This window comes from Alnus glutinosa, chromosome 13, assembly GCF_958979055.1.
Source record: "Alnus glutinosa chromosome 13, dhAlnGlut1.1, whole genome shotgun sequence".
NCBI lineage: Eukaryota > Viridiplantae > Streptophyta > Magnoliopsida > Fagales > Betulaceae > Alnus > Alnus glutinosa.
Window position 1 is genome coordinate 24,730,010 of NC_084898.1, and position 21,515 is coordinate 24,751,524.

At 36.8% G+C, this 21,515-nt stretch overlaps 2 protein-coding genes across 3 annotated transcripts in view; both read left to right on the plus strand.

Annotated features, from left to right (window-relative positions):
• LOC133854652 (THO complex subunit 2) overlaps positions 1-12,005 on the plus strand; it is a 77,779-nt gene extending 65,774 nt beyond the window's left edge. The window contains exons 22-32 of the mRNA XM_062290899.1: positions 1,680-1,783; positions 2,812-2,992; positions 3,230-3,411; positions 3,780-4,386; positions 4,581-4,685; positions 7,855-8,010; positions 8,108-8,188; positions 8,261-8,713; positions 8,934-10,091; positions 10,804-11,120; positions 11,594-12,005. Coding sequence (XP_062146883.1) covers positions 1,680-1,783; positions 2,812-2,992; positions 3,230-3,411; positions 3,780-4,386; positions 4,581-4,685; positions 7,855-8,010; positions 8,108-8,188; positions 8,261-8,713; positions 8,934-10,091; positions 10,804-11,120; positions 11,594-11,663 — 3,414 coding nt within the window. The 3' untranslated portion in view covers positions 11,664-12,005. The remainder of the gene's footprint in view (positions 1-1,679; positions 1,784-2,811; positions 2,993-3,229; positions 3,412-3,779; positions 4,387-4,580; positions 4,686-7,854; positions 8,011-8,107; positions 8,189-8,260; positions 8,714-8,933; positions 10,092-10,803; positions 11,121-11,593) is intronic.
• A 1,723-nt stretch (positions 12,006-13,728) lies between these two features.
• LOC133854277 (uncharacterized) lies at positions 13,729-20,088 on the plus strand. 2 transcript variants are annotated; one of them, XM_062290394.1, is made up of 8 exons: positions 13,729-13,924; positions 14,005-14,085; positions 14,165-14,239; positions 15,226-15,300; positions 15,395-15,463; positions 16,128-16,736; positions 18,090-18,161; positions 19,508-20,088. In XM_062290394.1, exons 1-8 carry the CDS (start codon positions 13,823-13,825, stop codon positions 19,739-19,741), a joined length of 1,317 nt encoding a protein of 438 aa, XP_062146378.1. In that variant the 5' UTR covers positions 13,729-13,822; the 3' UTR covers positions 19,742-20,088. The 2 variants fall into 2 exon arrangements, with proteins under 2 accessions (XP_062146378.1, XP_062146377.1); XM_062290393.1 differs by having other exon boundaries at positions 13,734-13,924; positions 15,220-15,300.
• Positions 20,089-21,515: the final 1,427 nt, after the last annotated feature.

A 21,515-nucleotide genomic window follows, 5' to 3' on the forward strand; every position in this document is an offset into this window, starting at 1 on the left:
TATTTTTTATTTTTTTTTATAAGTAATCGATAATTATCATTAAAAGCGTAAAAGCGTCTCTAAGTACATCAGGAGTAAACAAAAGGAAGCACCTAGCTAGAAGGAGCAAAAAGGATAAGGAAATCACAATAACTAGTAGACAAAGGAGAAACATATGTAGCTGTCGAAAGATACAAAGTTTTGAATAAAAAAGACAATCTCCTCTAAAGTCCTCTCACGGTCCTCGGAACTTCTGTCATTCTTTTCCCTCAATAAACACCATAAAAGGCATGTAGACACAACCGCACTTGGTATACTGTCGGTAGTTCCCATCAAGCATACAAGTCAACTACACGTCTAGGCATAACTCAAGACAAACCAAAACGGCTGAAAAAGGCAATCTAAATGGCATAAGCCACGTCACAATGAAGAAGGAGATGGTCTATGGACTCTCTATTCCTCTTACACCTGCATTCATGGTAAAAATCTTACCTAGACTCGTAGACCAAGCGAAAAAGGCCGCTGTCAAAGGAATATTGGTCCGCTAAACACTCTTCCAAGGGAAGTAACAACGTTCACTACAAACCAAGGAACAATAGAAGGATCTAACCTTAAACAACCCACTTTTGGAGGGGACCCACCTCAATTTATCTTCATTTGAATACAACACCTTGAAGAATTAGGCAAAGACATCCATTTTCCAATCATGAGCAGTTCTAGCAAAGCTCACGTTCCACTGATTGGAACCACCATAAAACTCCAAGTGAGCAGGAACAGAGGCATCTTTTGTGCAGGCAATACCAAATAAATCTGGAAAGGCTTCCTTGAGGACTACATCCCCACACCACTGATCATGCTAGAATCTAATCTTGGAGCCATCTCTCACCTCAAATCTGGTTTGACATGAAAATTTTCCCTAACCCCTCCAAATATTCTTTCATAACCACACCCTAAATGCTCTAGAGGGCTCAATAGAACACATCCACCCCATAAACTGCCAAATTTAGAGTCTACCGCCGTTCTCCACCAAGCCTCTCTCTCATGCACATAGCGCCAAGGCCATTTATCTAAGAGAGCATGATTGAATACCAACAAGTTCCAAATTTCCACCCCTCCCTCAGAGAGCGGCAAACAAACCTTGGACAGGCTAAACCTTGGACAAGCTAACCAAGTGATATTTGAACTCTTTGCCAAGTCAACCCCATAAGAAATCACGTTGGAGCTTCTCAATACGGTTTGCAATGCTCGCAGGGGAGAGGAAAGGGGGACATGAAATACATAGGCAAATTGGATAGTGTGCTCTTAATATTATGGAGCAAACATTATGGGGTTTCCTTTGGAAGTTCTGAATTCTAAGGGTGAAATATGTCCCATACAAAATTCAAAAGCCTGTTTCAATCCCTCCCTCTTCCGCACCCAAATTAATAAGTCATAATCAGGGCATAAGCCTTATGATTGGAAATTTTCATTTAAGTTGAATGGTATTCATATATTGTGTATCGATAACCAGATGCTCTGAGACTTATGGTTTTATTTTAAAATGTCATGAATTTGTAACTATTGTTTTTAAAACATTGCTTGAACTTCTGGTGCTGTTAAATTGACTTTCTTGTTTTTGTAATAGAGAAGCTTGCTGAGTTTACTATCTTGGTATTTGACATGCTAAGTTTTAAGATGTTAACATATAATTCTCTATGCAGGCCTTGATCAAGTCAACTAACAGGCTAAGGGACTCATTGCTTTCAAAAGATGAACCAAAGTTGGCAGTTCCTCTTTTGTTACTTATTGCTCAACATCGTTCTGTGTAAGCTTTAGAAACCTATTTGCTAAATATTCACTTGAAGTAACAGTCTACATTTACTTCTCTTAAGCAATTCTGTTTTTATAGAAAGCAGAAATAAGGATACTTTATTCAAGTTGTTTATTAGTTGGCTATTGGTTTCCCGAGGCCTTTTCCCTAATCTTGCTATTGTGTATTCTGGTTTCTTGATTTGGGTGAGAGTAAGAGGGTGAAATCCCATGATGTTGACCATAACATCACAATTAAACATGGCCGATTTGTCTTTTAATTAGCATAAGCGCTTTAGGTAGCATGGATACCTATGAATAGGAGCCTTTTTTCCCTTCTGTTGGACATAATACAATTGTCTGTGTGATTGCATAGGGGCATGTTTGTGTGTTTCTGGATTGGGGTGTGGGGGATATGTCTGTCGCACACATGTTTGTTTGCGTAATTTGGATATATGGTGGATGTGGCTCACATGAGTTGAAAACTAAGCAGGCATGTGTAGTCTACACTGATTTGTCGTAAAGCATTGAGTTTTGAAGAGAAAGAAATGATTATTTATGAAATTTGGGCCTTTTTTTTCACTTTTTCTGTTATTGAATAAGGGTTTCGAAGAAAAGAATTTTCTCTTTTTGTTGTTGTTGTTGTGTCTTTATTGTGTTATATATCAACTTTTGTGCTCATGTTTACGTATTCTATGAAACTTTGTGTTGCTGTAAAACACATGAGGGTTTCAAGAATCATACTTAAGCTAATAGTGTTTTTCGTTCCACGTATAACTGTATATTAGCGTTCAAATTATTTAGCTTCACCTTATTTAATTTTGGGTCTTTCATTTCTCTTTTGTCCTTTACCCTTAATGTTTTCTTATCAGGCCCTGACAGGTTGTTGTGCGTGATTTGGTTGGATAATTTTTACCTGCTGAAGTTGATTGCCATAAGATTCATAATATGTCAAGTAGTGAGTGTCAGCGAGGAAAAAGAAAAATGAAAAACAAAAAACAAAAGCTACTTGGATATAGCACCTGATTCTATTATTTTCTGCAGGGTTGTCATAAATGCAGATGCCCCTTATATAAAGATGGTTTGCGAGCAGTTTGATAGATGCCATGGTACTCTTCTTCAATTTGTGGAATTCCTTTGCAGTGCAGTGACACCAGCGTTGGCTTATGGTCAGTTGATTCCCTCGCTTGATGATCTTGTCCATCTTTACCACCTTGATCCTGAGGTGTGTCTTCTCTCTTTCTCTCTGTGGTTACTCGTTACCCTATTTGATAAAATACTTCACTTATGATGGCTAGTATGCTTTATCTCTTTTTCTGTCAGAAAGCTTTCTTTTTTTCTTTCTCTATTTTAATGCTGTGTAAAATTTTCCCTCAAATGGTTTCCGTGGAGTATTATGTTGTCTTTGTGCTACAGAGTTAGTAACATCCTTCTTACTGTGTTTTTCTTTTCCCCCACATAGGTTGCTTTTTTGATATATCGCCCTGTAATGAGGCTCTTCAAGTGTCGGGGGACTTCTGATGTCTTCTGGCCTTTAGACGACAGTGATGCTACAAATATTGCTTCCACAAACTTAGCATCTGAACCTACTGAATATTCTGGCAATATGGTTTTGGATCTTGGCTCTCCAAGGAAGCCTATAATGTAATAGTCTCTACCATTATATCTTATTATGCTGTTTTTGACATATTGCTTTGCATGAAAATTTTAATATTTTGGGCCACAGTTATAGGTTACAGTTACAATTTTAATATTTTGGCCCACTGTTGTAGGTTACAGTTATCGAAAAAAAAGAGAAAAAAAAACTGTTGTAGGTTACAGTTACAAACATGTAGGAAAATGTCATATTTTAACGATCACATTGGGTCTTTTGATTTGCTAGCATTGATGGCATTAGTTAGCATGGAGTCGTAGTATTTATTTATCCAGATACACTGGAATGCTTTATCTGACCCTTATTTCTGACTAGCCGTCTTGTCCTTCCTGTTCAATGTTTGTACCATTCTATGTAGGTGGTCTGATCTTCTTGATACTGTTAGAACCATGTTACCTTCAAAAGCCTGGAACAGTCTGTCTCCTGATCTCTATGCGACATTTTGGGGGCTTACTCTCTATGATCTTTATGTTCCTAGAAATCGTTATGAGTCTGAAATTTCCAAGCAGCATGCTGCTCTCAAGGCTCTGGAAGAGCTTTCTGATAACTCAAGTTCAGCAATCGCGAAAAGGAAGAAAGACAAAGAAAGAATTCAAGAATCTCTAGATCGCTTGACTACTGAACTCCATAAGCATGAAGAAAATGTTGCATCTGTTCGTAAACGGCTTTCTCGTGAAAAAGATAAGTGGTGGAGTTCCTGCCCTGATACTTCGAAGATCAACATGGAGTTTCTTCAGCGTTGTATTTTTCCTCGCTGTACTTTCAGTATGCCAGATGCTGTCTATTGTGCCATGTTTGTACACACTCTTCATTCCCTTGGAACGCCATTTTTTAACACAGTGAACCACATTGATGTTTTGATATGTAAGACCTTACAACCTATGATATGCTGCTGCACTGAATATGAAGCGGGTAGACTTGGAAGGTTTTTATGTGAGACGCTAAAGATTGCTTACTATTGGAAGGTAAATTACAACTTCATGTTGGTTTTGTAATTATTGTGCAAAATTTAGTTTTGTTTCCTTTGCGGTATTTTTGAAAGTTTTTGATATATAGGTCAGCATTTTAATAAAGCAATTGAATATAATTTCATATTCTCCCTATTTTTTTCTTTAATTCTTGACATTGACCGGTGCTTTTCTGTCTTTTGGGGTTGCAGAGTGATGAATCTATTTATGAGCGTGAGTGTGGAAATATGCCAGGCTTTGCTGTTTATTATAGATATCCAAACAGCCAGCGAGTTACATATGGCCAGTTCGTCAGGGTGAGTTCTTTTTCTTGGATCTTTCAATTGTTTAAAATTTCCTTCTTAATTTCCACAATCCTCAAGAACTCAAAAGTTTACATAAGCAGTTCAATTCACTTCATCCGTAATTTTTTTATTTTTTCTTAAAAGTATCATCTCTCTTCTGAACCCCTCACCATTGCCCACCCAGTTACCTTCTGTCTCCCTTTGTTCTATGTATGTTGAAACTACCCATCTATATATCTATTAATTCTATAAATTTTCCTAGAATCTTAATAGGTTCTTTTGAACTTTATTAGTGTTCCTGATCTCAGTGGTACTTAAATTTTTTCTTCTTCCAACCTTACGGGTCGTCATGTCTCAAACTTAGGTGGAATTGGTACACTACTGAAGTGAGTTTTCTACTATTTATTTCATTTTTACTTATCAAAAAAAAGTTTTCTACTGCTGAAGACCTGACTAATTATTGTTGGTTATGTTCTTTGAATGTTTGAAGATTTATATTGATTATTTCTGTGGTGATTATTTCATTTTTTTTTTTAATTATTATTATTTTGGAATAAAGAATATTCATGTTTTAAACCTTGTGGCTAAGAATCAGATATATATATATTTTGATAAGTAAGAATCAGATTTATATTGTACAAGCACATTCCATAATTTTTCTTTTTTAGCTTATAAGAGAGAATAATTAGTGATTATGGTGACTGGGGGAGTTTTTACGTTTTAATTTTTTTCTTTTCTTGTTAGATGGAGAGTGGGGAGACTTGGGAGAATCTGATTTGTAAAATAAGAGTCGAGTGGATGAAGTAAATAAATAAATCGGGAGCTTTGGTTTACCGTATAATACCTATTTGGTTGAAGGAAAGTTATAGGATCTAAAAAAGGGTTACCCTTATAAAGAGCACTCTTTCCAATCTTTCTACATATTTCTTGTCTCTCTTCCCAATTCCTGCTAGCATGGCAAATCGTATTGAGAAGCTCCATCAAGATTTCTTTTGGGGAGGTTTAGGTGAAGAGTTCAAATACCACCTAGTTAGTTGGTCCAAGTTTTGTTCCCCTATTTCTGAAGGAGGCTTGGGCATTTGGAACTTGAGGATATTCAACAGGACTTTGTTAGGGAAGTGACTATGGCGTTGTGCGCATGAGAGAGAGGCTTGGTAGAAAGTTATTGTGGATGCTATGTATGGTGGTGCGTGGGATGGATGGTGATCCTTAGATCCCCTTGGGTCTCATGGAGTGGGGCTTTGGAAGTACATAAGGAAGGGGTGCATTTTATTTTGTGGTCATACCAGATTTATTTTAGGTCATGGGTCCAGGATCAGATTTTAGCATGATGTGTGGTGTGGAGAGATGACCCTCAAGGAAGCTTTCCCGGTTTTATATGGCATTGCTTGTGATGAGGATGTGCCTGTTGCAGCTCACATGGCTTCGGAGAGTGGTTTCCTTTAGTGGGGCATCAGCTTTATTCAACTAGCCCACGATTGGGAGGTGGATGTCTTGGCTTCCTTCACTTTGTTGTATTCCATTAGAGTGAGAAGTGAAGGGGACGACAAGCGTTGGTGGACTCCTTCTAACTTTGGTGGACTCCTTCTAACAAAGGGAAGTTTGTGGTTAGTTCTTTCTATAAGGTCCTTACTTGCAAAGAGGAAGATCCTTTCCCCCGCAGTGCTAGGGAAGATCCTTACCTTGGATAATCTTAGAAAATGACATGTCATTGTGATTGATAAGTTTTGTATGTGCAAGATGAATAGGGAAACTGTGGACCACCTTCTTCTCAATTTTGAGGTTGCTCGTGTATTATGGAATGCAATCTTTACTCGCTTCAGCTTGTCTTGGGCTATGCCTATTCGGGTGGTAGATTTCTTCGCTTGTTGGTGGACAGATGGCCGCTCTCGGAGTGCTGCTGTGTAGAAGATGGTTCCTTCTTGCCTTATGTGGTGCTTGTGGAGGGAACGAAATGATAGAATCTTCGAGGACAAAGAAAGGATGTTTGAGGAGCTCAGAACTTTCCATTTTTATTCTTTGTACACTTGGTCTGTTGGATTCCTAACTCCCTTAGTGATTAGTTTTCATGATTTTCTTATTCTTTTTTCTTCTCCATTTTAGACGCTCCTCTTGTATACTCCCTGTGGGGAAATGATACTTGGGGGACGTAAAACGTCCTCCAGCCGACTTTTTTAATAAAAAAAATAATTTTTTTAATCAAAAGCAACTTCTGATGTGACATCAGAAATTGCTTTTGATTAAAAAAATCTCATTTAAATGAAAAGGGCCGGGCAGGGGCCGGCTGGCTTGCCCCTGCCTATCATTACTCCTCCCTGTGTACTTGACTGCGCTTTGTGTTTTTAATGACATTTCTCGTACTTATCAAAAAAAAAAAAAAAGGTTTGTAATATCTGTTAGGCTCTATGTTACAGAATGTTGGGCTGTTGAGAAGCAACAGATTCATGAAGTGATCATAGCTAAAATGATAAGATTAAAATGGATGAGGGTGAATACCAAGAAAAATAAGTAATGAAGTCATGTTAAAAGGTAAGGATAACTCTTATTGAGAAGGATATGCTTTAGATGATTTGGCCTTGTACAACATAGACCTATTATGCACTATTGAGAAAGAGTGATGTAGAGGGAAGCCTGAAGCAACACGCGTATTATTGAAGAAGGATATGCTAAATAGGTACCAACTTGTGACCCATCCACATGTTTATCAGGATCTTCTTGCAGCTCCTTTTTATGAGTTAGATTTTGATCAAAATCAAACTAAATTGTGACAACTTTGTGCAGCGTCATTTATGTCAAAGGTGGTAAACAATTTCCTATTTTGTGCATGTGATAGAGGAGTTGTTGATTGAACTAATTTTCAAATCTTTTTAAATTTCTTCCTGTGATTTATTTGTTTGTCTGCTGAACCTGTCCTGGAACTTTGGATGGGTAAAGTATAGAGCTAGAACTTTGCTGTCTGTTTTTCTCTTTTTCTGTTGCTAATTAGTCGCAAGTGTCTTACTTATCAAAAAAAAAAAAAATTAGTCGCAAGTGTCTTTGGTAATATATTAATTTCTAGTTTCTTCAATCTTTTGGTGTGCGAAAAGGTACTGTAACTCAACATTTTTATTCCCACATTGATGAGGTTGTATTTTCCTGCTCTTAGCTATAGATTCTTGTTAATTTGTCCTATTGCTGATAGGTACATTGGAAATGGAGTCAAAGGATAACAAGGTTATTGATTCAGTGCTTGGAATCTACTGAGTACATGGAAATTCGAAATGCTCTTATAATGTTGACAAAGATTTCTAGTGTTTTCCCTGTTACTCGAAAGACTGGTATAAATCTTGAAAAGCGGGTAAGAGATATGTTGAATGTTCTGCTTTTTCTCTTGAATTATCTGCTTCTTTCTGGTAAATTTAGAGCATTTTGATATATTCCTACCGTCCATGCAGGTAGCTAAGATCAAAAGTGATGAAAGAGAGGATCTCAAGGTGTTGGCAACAGGTGTCGCTGCTGCTTTGGCTGCTAGAAAGGTATCCTACTTCTTTAATTGTGTGGTTTCTGCCCAGTCTTCTACGTGGACTAAATATTCTTTCATTTTGCAGGCTTCCTGGGTTACAGATGAAGAATTTGGCAACGGCTATCTTGATAATAAGCCTGCGCTACCGCTTTCTTCGAAGTCTTCAGCTGTTAATTCAGCACCTGTGCAAAGTAGTTCTTCCAAAGTTTCTCAAAGTGAAACTGCTGGGGGAAAAGCAGTTGCAACAATAAATCTATATTCCGATTCTGGGAATTCTGTGAAAGAACAGATATTAAAAACAAAACAAGCAGATGGGAGGTCAGAAAGAACTGAAAGTCTTGTAAATGCGAAGTCTGATCCTGGAAGTCTAAAACTAAAAGCTGGCAATGGGTCTGATACCCAATCATCCTTACCCTCAGCCGCTGTACAATCTGGAACATCAAGATCAATAGATAATCCAAAGCAAGTGGATGAATCCACAAGAACATTGGATGAAAACATGGCAAAACCTGCTCCAAAGAACTCTACAGAAGCTGAGGTATTATCTAATATCTTGTTTTTAATATGATTAAATATATCTCGTTCACACCAATAATTATCTAATATCAAGTTGATGTTGTGATTTATCATCTAATAATTCATAACTGCTGTTGATTTTTCTCATCATTCTTTTTCCCCATCCTCTCTCTCTCACACACACTCTCTCTCAATCATATATTTCCTTCCCTATCTAATGTTTAAATTTCCTCCATTGGCAGTTGAGAGCTTTAGCAAAACGGTCAGTGTCTGCTGCATCAATTGCTAAGACACCAAAACAAGATCTTGCAAAAGATGATAGTAGGTCTGGAAAAGCTGTTGCCAGGACTTCTGGCTCTGCAACTGGTGACAAGGATCTTTCAACTCATGCATCAGAGGGCAGGCAGGTTGGGGCTACTAATTCTACCTCTGCAGTCACCGCAAATGGTAACACAGTTTCAGCTTCAGCTAAAGGTTCGACTACATCTGCTAGAACATCATCAGATACTCACGGTAATGAATCAAAGGCTGAGAGTGGAGCTGCCAAGTCTTCCGATATAAGGATTTCTGCTGTAAAGGATGATGGTGCTGAAGTTTCTGAGGTTCCAAGGCCCCCTTCTCGTGTTGTTCATTCTCCTAGGCATGATAATTCTGCAATTGCCTCCAAGTCTAGCGATAAGCTGCAAAAGAGAGGAAGTCCTTCTGAAGAACCTGATAGACTAAGTAAACGCCGGAAAGGGGATTCTGAAACAAGAGATTTAGAGGGTGATGTTCGATTGTCTGATAGAGAGAGGTCTGTGGATCATGGAACTGATGAACAATCTGTCTATAGGCCCACGGATAAGCCTTTGGATAGGTCCAAAGATAAGGGCAATGAGAGATATGACAGGGACTATAGGGATAGAGTAGATCGTCCAGATAAGTCACGTGGGGATGACATTTTCTCTGAAAAATCTAGGGATAGGTCAATCGAAAGATACGGAAGAGAACGTTCAGTTGAGAGACTTCAAGAGAGAGGTTCTGATAGGAATTTTGATAGGCTCCCTGACAAAGGTAAAGATGATAGGAACAAAGATGACAGAAGTAAATTAAGGTACACTGATACATCTGCAGAAAAATCTCATGTTGACGATCGGTTTCATAATCAAAGCTTGCCTCCACCTCCACCCTTACCACCTAATGTGGTTCCCCAGTCTGTCAATACTGGTAGAAGAGATGAAGATGCTGATAGAAGGTTTGGAGGCACCCGACATTCTCAAAGGCTATCTCCTAGACATGAAGAGAAAGAACGCAGACGATCTGAAGAGAATTCCTTGGCTTCACAGGATGATGCAAAACGTAGAAGAGATGATGATTTCCGGGAGAGAAAGCGAGATGAAAGAGAGGCACTGTCAATGAAGGTATTTATAAGCCCTTATTTATTAATTTAAACGACAATGAAGGTATTTATCAGTCCTTATTTATCAATGAGACTGTCGTTTACATTCAGAACAAGCCCTTTGAAGACGTAACTGGGGAATTGTCTGACAGTCAAGTTCGATTTTGTGCTTCTTGTTAGATGTTTTATGCACGGTGACTGAATTGAATTAGGTTGGTCGTATGTAGGTGTTATGTGAGTTTAGTAATAGTCCAAAACTTCAAATTTTTGTTCTTTGGCTTAATGGATTTGGTCTTGAAGCCGAAGTGGTAAATAACCATTTCAATGGAAATAGTTTATCAATCTTTTTTTTTTCTTCTTTGGTCTTTTTCTGAAGAGTTGACAATGACCTATGGAATTACTAGCTTATTTTAAATGGTAGCCTACCGCCTCCCTCCCTCCCTCCCTCCCTCCCTCTATAGATTTGTTTGTATTTTTTGTGTTCCTTCCCACTTTACATTCTATTTGAATGGCCGGCTATTGATGCAATATTGTAGTCATACATAGAATCTTGGCTTTCCATATACATCTTTCCTTTTCATTGGTGCCTTGCTATGCATATAATTTGGTTACTGATAGCTGTATTGATTCTTAGAATGGATAGATTTAGTTTTTGGGATACACCCTTAGCAATCAACATTTTCATCACACTTAAACATGAAGTTGTCTCTCAATTCTTTGAGTGCTGCATGTAGGCGGAGGAGAGGGAAAGAGAAAGGGAAAGGGAGAGGGAGAAAGCAAACATTTTAAAAGATGATATGGATGCAAGTGCAGCTTCTAAGAGGCGGAAACTTAAAAGGGAGCATCTGCCATCAGGGGAGGCTGGTGAGTATTCACCTGTGGCTCCGCCACCTCCTCCCCTTAGTATTGGTGTGTCACAATCATACGAAGGAAGAGACAGGGGAGACCGGAAGGGAGCAATGATTCAGCGTCCAGGTTACTCAGACGAGCCAAGTCTAAGGATTCATGGTAAAGAAGTTGCAACCAAAATGACCCGTCGCGAATCAGACCCGTATCCTTAAAATTTGTTTTCATGGTATCATGCATATACACATAATATTTATGCAGACAAGCAATTACACTTACATCCATTCACTTCAGGATCCTTTGCCGAATACTTGCCAGAATCTATTTTTAGTGTCTGTGCTGCACGCATATCTCTTAATTGGATGGCTCTCTTATCCAAGCATGTGGCTTTAGTTTGTCATTTGTCCAGACCATGCCACTTTGCTGATTGTCGGTGTCTTCTACTTAGTAAACTAGTAGTCGAGTTTTTCTTAAAAAAATATATAGTTGAGTTACTGAAAATTTCTGCCTGTTATTACAAAATATTGTAGTGTGTTTTGTGCTTTGATACAGTTATATATTGGTGACATGATGAACCATAATAGAAAAGAGTTCAGCAGAAACCTGGCTTAGTCTTTTACTTTAAATTTAGCAAGTGACATGATGTCTGCCATTGCAAGTCCTTAACCATGGTCTTAGCATCTATGACCGTGAGTGGGATGACGAGAAGAGGCAAAGAGTTGAACAAAAGCGGAGGCACCGAAAGTGATTTCTGAAGAGAGAGATACTGAAATTGCACTTTTAAGGCTTGCTCATTTCTTCCAGTTGCTGTTAGCCAATACATACGTTTGGATTTTCTTGGCTTGGCTAAGTAAGGGAATTCATGTTCTCCCCTTGGTGGTTTACTTGTACCGGATGTTTTAAACATTTACAATTTTGGTGGCTCTTATCCTTAGCTCCATGAATTCAAATTGGTAACTAATTTATGCCATTTATGTATAATATTGTAAATACTGAGCAATCTGTAATCTAATCCGTTTTTCTGAATTTTTTTTCTTTTATGTTGTTACTGAGTTTTGAAAGAAATGTAAAGAAACAGTTTTGATTAACATTTTTTTTTCTATATATTTTTGGCTAATTTCTACGTCAGAAAAGGATTCACAGGATACCGCACGAGGAGTTTTTGATAAGTAATTGCAATTTTATTAAAAAAAACAACGTAAGGCGCCCCTAGTACACACGGAGTATACAAGAAGCAACAGCCTCACCACCGACCCTACAAGGAACAGCCCACAAAACAACCTAACCCTAAGCCCCTAAAGCTCATAATTTTCAATCATATCCTACCGCCTATGGTCCTCATCAAGGACAAAGAGGAAAGCAATAGTTCTATCCCCTGTATCCTCGAAAAACGAGGAGCATGCACGAGGAGTTACACTTTTAAGTTGGGGTTTTATGTTAGGGATGGGCATCTCAGGTCACGGGTCGGAAGCTCAAGACTCAAGAGAGCTGTGAACAAACCGGCATTTGAAAGAGTAATGCTAGAAGCAATATATATATATATATATATTCATTAACTATTCCATATTAGTAGTGTCTTTACCAACTTTTGAACCCCTCATTGTCAAAAAAAAATAAAAGTCAAGGATAGGTTAGGAGTGTCACATCAAACATTGTAGAATAATTGTGGGATAAAAATGTAGTTTTTAGCATTATTTTTTGAAAAATATTGTTCGAACAACAGCAATCTCCTTCTAGAACATTGTGCAACATATGAAACTATCACAAATAGGAAAGTAATTCTAGAAGTTAAACAAGGTAACTTTTAAAATTACTATTTGATCAAAATTTAATACTGTTTAATCATAAACTCGATGCACATTTTAAAAGATACATCATTATTAGAAAGATACAAGAGTAACTTTTAACATTATTTCAAATAGTACCAATATTTCATAGCCGAGTGGACAACAATTTTGCATTATTTAATGCTATAATTTTGCAACTGTTGTCACTGCTGAAGCCACAATTCAGCATCCTTGCTGAAGTTAAATATTACTATTGATTACATTTATGTGAGCCTTGTCTTTTTCGGGATTTGAGGCTTGAGCATCCTTGTTATCTAGACAACAACCAGAAAATAGCCCCCACATTTAATTGGCGACTCCACTAGGGACTCAAGTTGCATCAACCAATCTCACAATGTCACCACCAAAGTCTTGCAACACTAGATGGTAGGGCACCATGCCCTCTCAAGTGGCCAATATGAAGTGGCCAAAGTGGCTAGACAAATGAAAGAAGCCTATACTTTGTAGGATTCTGACGCTCCACTGCATCAGCATGACGAAGCCCAACCCAATAAATTCCAACTAGAGCTGGATAATACAAGAAAAAAGATAGTGCAGCAAAAGAAATATTAAAAAAAGGGTCAGAAGATAATGTCAAAAAAAAAAAACAATAATTGAAATAAAATATGTGAATTAACATCTTCACGCACCACCGGCAACTCTCAACCGACCGGTGTTGTGTTGTACCTTAATTGGTGGCTTGAATTTTAGGCATCCGTGTCAAGAATTATTAGGCTCGTTTATTCGAAAGCATTGTCTTCACGTACTTTTATTTTTAGTGTTTATTTTGAGTTTTCAAGCCCTAATTTATTATAATTTTCTTTTCAAGTATAAAAAATAATAATAACAAAAAAAACATTTTCCAGGACAATCACACTGTCTCTGACTCTCTCTGAACAAATAATTGAAAGGAGTTGTGAATCCCGTGACTACACGTCTACACATGTCTCGCCCCAGTTTGTCGGTAAAAGCATTAATTACAAAAATGCCATTACCCGCCATTCCCTCAACTTTATTCAACTCCCTCTCTCTCTCTCTCTCTCTCACACACACTTTCTCTCTCTCTCTGTGAACAAAAAATATGGAAGGTCTGATCAAAGGCTTGATCGACGTGGCGCTCGGCCACAACAAGAAGGACGACGAAGAGCCTCGGGACGAGCGGTCCAGATCCACTTGGGCTGAGGTTAGCACAACGCCCCCCTCTTTTGCCTTTTATCTTTTTACAGTTGAACTGAGATCAGTGACCGGCGCTAAAATGCGCAGGTGGTGTCCGGGGAGCAGGATAACGACAAAGACAGAAGTGATCGAACTCATGGCCATACTCAGAACCCGTGGAATAAACAGGTTTGGTTGTGATTCGTTATGAATTGGTTGGATTCGATTTCTTAGATTTGAGTGTGGAAACGGAAATGTGGTTTCGCAGGAGAAGAGTGAATTGGGGGGTGAGGAGTGGGAGGTCGCGGGTTCGAGACAATCGTGTTCGAGCTGGCCCCAAAAGGTGATATCTTCAGGGATTGGTTCTGATCTTTATGACTGGATTTGTGCTAAATGTGATATCTTCAGGGATTCCATAATGTCCAAAATGCCCTTGAAAGATGTTTTATATTTGAGTAGTTCTATTTAGTATATTGCTGTGGTCCAATTTGATCAGTGAAAATAAGCCCTTAGATCAATACTAAAAATAAAAAAATAAAAAAATTAATGGTTGATTTTGACTGTCACGTCATCCTAGTTCTATGACAGTCTACTAAATAGCATTACTCTTTATATTTTAGCATCTCCAATATGTAATTTTAGCATATCATTCTTACGTGAGAATAATATGCTATTAAAAAATGAATGTAAGAATCACATGCTTTAAGGACGTGTCAATTTAATAGATTGAATTGGACGATTTCTTCCAACATGGTTTGTAGGAAAACTTTATCCTTGGTTTTGTGTATTTAACGGTATTGAATTGCATTGAAAAATTGAATTAGAACCGAGGAGCATTTGTTGGAGTATATGTGTGTGTGTTAGTAGTTAAGTCACGTATGAGAGAGTAGTACCAAAAGTGAGTGTTTGATATAATAAACCCATAACCTTAAATTTTGGATTGAGATGGTGTCCCAACATAGTATATCATTGTCTCATTTAAATCTTTTCTCCAAATATGTATCTCCCTAAAATTATTACTTTTAACAAAAAATTTGATGGTGAAATCTGGTAGATGGCCGTTTATAGATACAATTGTGATCATTGATAGTGACAGCATTAGCCTAAACACCTATTTGTTCTTGTACATTTTCATGTGTTTAACCGCAAAATATATATAAAGAATTTTTTTTTTTGAAAGGTTAACCTGGCTTTTAGATTTAGGATAATTTTTTGTTTGAAGTATATGCATTTAATATATTGATCAGCATAACATAGATAGCCTCTTTTCCTTCTAATAACTTTTGGACTGTCTCCACAATGTGTATTCAATTCGATCCTTAGATGCAGACTGTGGAAGAGGGTTACCAAAAGGTTGAAGATTTTGAGCAACATGGTTATGACCAAAAGCGTTGGAAGCGAGAGGTTGATTTTATTAATCCTCCAAATAAAGTTAATATACTGGAATTTATTTTGAATATTTTTAGTTATTTTTAATGGTATTAAACTATTAATACAGGAGAATGAAGGAGACAACAATGACAGTTGGGAGCATGTCGGCAGAAAGCCTCGAAGGCAGCAACACAAGGTTTTTTTCTTGTTCCAATCATCACACTTCAAACACGCTCATTAGTTGTGGAATTTGATGATTGCAGACAGCATCAACCATTTTTGTGGTTGTTTTTACCGACATCTTTTCTAGTTAAGTTTCACGGTTAAATTTACAAACCATGCTTAGTGCTGTATTTGTGACTTGTGCACACATGGTGAACGCTTGTGCGTGTGTTTCAGGCAGAGAGAGAGAGAGAGAGATGAAATTGTTACTTTAAAATAGAGTTTTTTTTTTTTCCTGACCAGTACAAAATGTTTGGTTTCTATTTTAGTGTTATTTGGTGGTTGTTGTTTAGATAACGAGGCTCCAGTACCTCGAACTGAGTGTTCTGGTTTTTAGTGATGGTGTTCGGCTAGATAATTTGAACCTGTTACCTTGAAATACTACCAATCAAAATTTCATGTTTTTAGATTGGGTTTAGTCTGTGAAAACTAGGGGCCAGTTCATACTTTATTTGTAGGATGTTTGATCGGAGAGAAATGTATTGGTCACTTGCATTTTACTATATTGAGCTGATTAGAATCTCGGATTTGTTTGTCCCAATGGCTTGTAGTATTTTAAGATGCTGCATTACAAATCCTAGAAGATTTGTTTTTATTATTGATGTCTAAGTGATTCATTGTGATCAACGCATTGACAGATTCAGATGGATCACTGGCACGGATACAAAAAGCGTCCCAGTGAGCAAGAATACTCTGATGAGGTTGAAATTGGCTCTCAGGTAGAGCCATCAGAAGAGGAGCTTGCTGACCTGTCACAAGCTTGCAATAAGCTCTGGGAACTTGATTTAAACCGTTTGGTACCTAGTAAGGACTATGAAATTGACTGTGGTGAAGGGAAGAAGGTCTACCAAAAGGAAGATATGGCACAAGGAACCCTATTTAGCTATGTCAGTGAAGACATATTTAGGAGGCATACTTTTTCTCGTTTCTGTTCTCTTCTAGACAATTACAACCCAGATGAAGGGTGCAAAGAAGTTGTCACATCTGAGGAGAGGCAAGAGCAAGAAGCATTTATAGAAGAAATTAGTAGAACTGCACCAATCAAGTATCTTCAAAAGTATCTCTCATCCAAGGGCATCATATCTGCGAACTATCAAGATTTTAAAAGAATGATGACTAATCTTTGGTTCGATCTCTATGGCCGTGGTGGTACATATGGTTCCTCTTCTGCATTTGAACATGTATTTGTTGGAGAAATCAAGCAACGTGGTGAAGTAGAGGTTTCTGGCTTCCATAACTGGCTTCAGGTGTGAGCCTTGTTATTTACACCTTCCTACATCTGAACTAGTTCATACTTATTTCCAGAGTAGTATGTTGATTTTATGTTGATAGGATCCTAATTGGGAAGTAGGTTAGAACACTGCCAAGACAGAGGTACTTATGAAATGAAGGCATTTGATTAATCATTTTTCTTAGTTAGGTGTTTCCATTTATATACTTTCAGTGTACTTAGGAGCGCCTTATGCTTTCAATAAGACTAAATTTACTTATAAAAAAAAAAAAAGTTTCATAATGAGCACAACGGCCTTATTGTTCCAATGGCGAGAAGAACCTATAATTAGCTTTCCAAAAAATTTCCAGAAGGAATAATTTCAACGAAATCTTTTCAATTTCTTATGTTACTGTTTTCAACTTTATGTAATCGTCTACCCCTAGAGAATGATGGTACAAAAATGGTCAACAGAGTTTTTGTTATTCGTATTAACAGCTACTACTGTAGGAGGATGTTTTTTTTTTATAAGTAATAAGCAATTTTATTAAAAAAGTGAAAGACGCCCCAGTACACAGGCGGTATACGAGGAGCACTTACAAACCCAAAGCCCAAGAACAAGCCCAAAATCAGCAAAACGCCCCAACAACACCCACAAAACCCGAAACGCCCCCCCAAAAAAAACACCCACTACAACCAAAACCTAGAGACACCCAAAGACCAAGCCTACTGAAGCCGACCGAAACCACAAGAGAAACCCCAAAACCCAAGCCAACCCAAGCCGAACTACAAAGCAAATCCAAAAAGCAACGGAAAAACAACCCACAACCCGCCAAGGCCTACTTCACTTGGGCCTTGCCTTTCCTACGCCTAACAGGAATAAAATCGTCACCATAATTGATGGAGCTATGCAGATTCAAGAGCTCTCTCTTTCCTTTGGACTTCTGGCACACAATCATCTTATCCCGCTGAAATTCTTCTTCCATGGCATCTTGAATTGCCATAGCCTCCTCCCCAAAGTCCCCAGCCAATGCAAAATCCTCATCCAATGCCCAATCCAATGGTAATCCATCCCAAAAATCATCTTATGAGCTGTACGAGGATGTTATGAGCTGTTTTTTTTTTTTTTTTCTCTTTGGAAAACAGTAAGTAATTCTAAGTTTCAAGCTCGCAATTGATGATGATCGTAGTAAAGGATTAACTCCTTTAAAAACATGTCCGCAGCTGTAAGAAATTTTCTAGTGCTATAAGTGGTTCTTTGTCATTGATCAGTCATGAATTCACTCTAAATACATTGACTCTAGCCAGCACCCTAAAACTTATAGACTCATTAATATATCTCAATGAAGGATGATTACAATTTATGTGTTATTTGTTCTCCTCTTCCCAGTTTTACCTAGAAGAAGCTAAAGGGAGGGTTGACTATCAAGGTTATATTTTTCCCCGACGGCGTGGGCAGATTGTAAGTGACTATCCTTTCCTTCCATTTGGATGTTGAGAATACAGAGGAAAAGAGAGAACTTCAAGTTTTACAAAAACATTTTAACCCCAACTTGGTTGTGTTATTTCTTTTAACCATCTCTTTGCTTCCAATTTGGCATATATTTGATTTTGTCTGCATAAATTTTTACAGTTACTTTTGGGGTAATTGCATTAAGATTTTCCTATAATATTTTTTGATGTGCTTTTTTTTTTTTACTGCAAGATCTCTATATTTGCAATTTTATTTCTTGCATTGTGGAAATTCTTGTTAAATGTATGCTGTTCCATGATGTACTTGATTATAGTTTGTAAATTAATTATTAAATTAGTTCTAATTATGTTTAAGGAGAGACGTTCAATTATTAGTTGGAAAATGAAATAGAATCTATGAATTTAAGGCAATATAAAAAACTCAAGGGACCAATTGTAGGGTGTTGAACCCAGCTTACCCTTGTTCCAATCATATGGAATTTATGAAGATTTGGTAGCTGCCCATGTGAAGAAAAGAGCCATTTTGGTATATTGCAAATGTCCACAATATGGAAAACAAATTCAGTTTTTTAGCCTGCTTTAAAGAAAGACATTATCCAATGCTGTGCAGGCTCAACGAAGTTTGTATTTTGTTCCACTATGTTTTCTATTTGACTTTTCTTCAATCAAAAGTACTCATTGCAAAATATTATTTACCTATTAGAATTAATACTTTCTTAACGTGACGTGTTTCATCTTTCCTAGATGCCATGCCATTTTTCATAAAATTGCCTTATTACAGAATGGTTATTCATTTCATGCAATGCATTGCTTCAGATGGGAATTGGCATTGCCGTGTTGATATACTCAATATTCTATTTTACCATCAAACAGCCACGATCTTTACTCAGTGATTAATACCTCATAGTCTTTATTTCAGATGTAGCTTAGTTTTTGTTAGTGATAATGTATCACATTAATCAATTTAATTTGAAAAGCAATGTAACGTGACATAACGGCTTCTGAATGTAGAACCAATGATTTTTTTTTTTTACTGTAGTTCTTCTTAGAGCTGAAGCTTTTGGGAATTTGATGTGTTAGGCAGTAGAAGACGTTTTTATTATTATTGTGAATATGAATGTGTTGCTGAAAACTGTATTGCTTTACATACACAGTGACCAGTAAGTTTTCTGAGAAGTATTCAGCACACAAATAGTTTGCATTTTTATCAGCAAGTGAGAATAAAATTGTCTATCTTCAGAATAAATTATATTATAACAGAATAACTTTTCTCCTACATTACAATGCAACCACATCTTGTTTAATGTTTCTTATATCACCTATTCCAACTTGCAGCCAGACTCTGAAACCCAGTTGCTTACAGTTCAGTTTGAATGGAATGGTGTTCTCAAATCTGTATCAAGCACTTTGATTGGAGTGAGCCCAGAATTTGAAATTGCATTATATACCCTGTGTTTCTATATGGGTGGAGAGGAGAACCACATTCAGTTGGGTCCATATCCTGTTAATATCAAGTGCTATCGTCTTGGAGACAAAATTGGGTCTGCATTTCCTGTAGCAGAGTGTTGAATAACTGGTGGCAGAATCCAGTTAATTTCCTGCATAGTCCTGAGAGAATGCATACCCAGAAACTCTAGAGACGGTAAGAATAAATCAGCAAAAAGTTTGGGAGTGTATAATTATTGTTTATGATGAAAGCCATTATTTCTTCAGGATTTACTTATTTGATCTAATGAAACCGTAAGGAGCTTATCCTGATATATAATGGCTTTTCTAAGCGTCCTTTTGATTTATCTTTTACTATGATCTGATTATTGACAAAGGCTGCCACTGTGCAGTCACCTTTTAATGTTGGCAAGTCTTGGTGCCTGGTGTGGATTTTTGTTGATTTGTCATTATATGTTTTCTTCTTGGCATCGTGTGTGGTATTTAACATATGGGGAATTTGGTTTTTGTGATGCTTGTAGGATATGCAAATGCATACTATTTCTTTTCTTTTTACTTTTTTACACATTCAAGTTGGCCTGAATTGAATACACGAGTTCAAGGGTAATCTTCCATTACAGAGTTATCGTATTGGCTCTATGTCTTGCTTCATGTAGAATATTTCCTTTACACGTCATTTCATTTGACTAATTCATTTCATGTGGTTTAATCAATGTGTTATTCTCAGGAAAGGAAAAGATATTCCTCTCATTTTTCATTTCACGTGGTTTTCTCACGTTTTGTGTTGAGGGTTTTGTGGGCGGCTTTTGTAGGAAGTTAAATAAATGTGTTATTCCCATAGGAAAAGAATAGTTATTCAAAACTAAGCAAACATGAAAAACTATTTCATTTCAGGGTCTATTTTGCATACCAAACATGTCCTTACAGAAGTCGGGGGACAAGTGAAAAGAATAGATACAGAAGAGTTGTATAAGATTCCATCAAAATATCCGAACTTCAGAAACTTCCAAGAGTATGAGCTATAAAGCAGCCACTAGCATGATTGTAGAAAGATCTTTTTTTTTTTTCTTTTTTCTTTTTTCTTTTTTTTTGAAGTTAAATTAATATCTTATTTAGATCATGAGATATTTTTCAAATGAAGTGCATCTACATTTTATGTAAATTGACACGAAAATATTCTTAGCTGGATTTCACCCACTCTAAGAGGCAGGGACAGTGACCCAATCCCCAATCTGTAAGATATTTCAAGCTTCATATCCCATATCAGTTTTCTGGCCTTTTATCCCGTTGAATGAATGGTATTACTGTTAGAGAATATATTTTCTATATTAAAAAGAAATATATTAATATGATATTGTACATTACTTATCTCTTTCAGGATTGGTTGTAATCAAATTTGATTATTTGATTACAATAATTATTTGTATTAATTCTCCTATAAATATGAGTATTTTGTATTATAATTTAATTAATGAATACGAGCACAATTTAGATTATATATTGAACTACGTAAAATTTATTGTCTCTATTTTATTTTATTTATGCTATTGTCTTTATTTTCTTATTTGTTTATCTTTTCTTTCGATTACCAGCCCATGATATTAGTGTTTTATTATAAGAATTTTATTTTAATAATGCATTTCCTAATAAGCCTTTTGATACACCAGTCACCATTCCAGTGGCCTGCATCATACAATCTTCAGTGACATTATTTAGATTGTGGGTTTCTTCATTCTTATCGTAAATCATGATTACCCTTTAACATTTATGATAAAATATTAATTAAATGATAAGATTTTTCTTTTTTCTTTTTTTAACCAATTTAAACTTTTGAAATAAGTGATGATTTAATATAGTATTGTTAGAGCAGATATCTTGAGCTCGAATCTTGTCACTA

What these genes read in the sequence shown, in the direction of transcription:
- LOC133854277 (XM_062290393.1), top strand. Translation starts at nt 13,823, where the DNA reads ATGGAAGGTCTGATCAAAGGCTTGATCGACGTGGCGCTCGGCCACAAC. An exon ending in AGAACCCGTGGAATAAACAG is followed by an intron (nt 14,086 to 14,164) that starts GTTTGGTTGTGA and finishes GTGGTTTCGCAG; the next exon opens with GAGAAGAGTGAATTGGGGGG. An exon ending in CTCGAAGGCAGCAACACAAG is followed by an intron (nt 15,464 to 16,127) that starts GTTTTTTTCTTG and finishes ACGCATTGACAG; the next exon opens with ATTCAGATGGATCACTGGCA.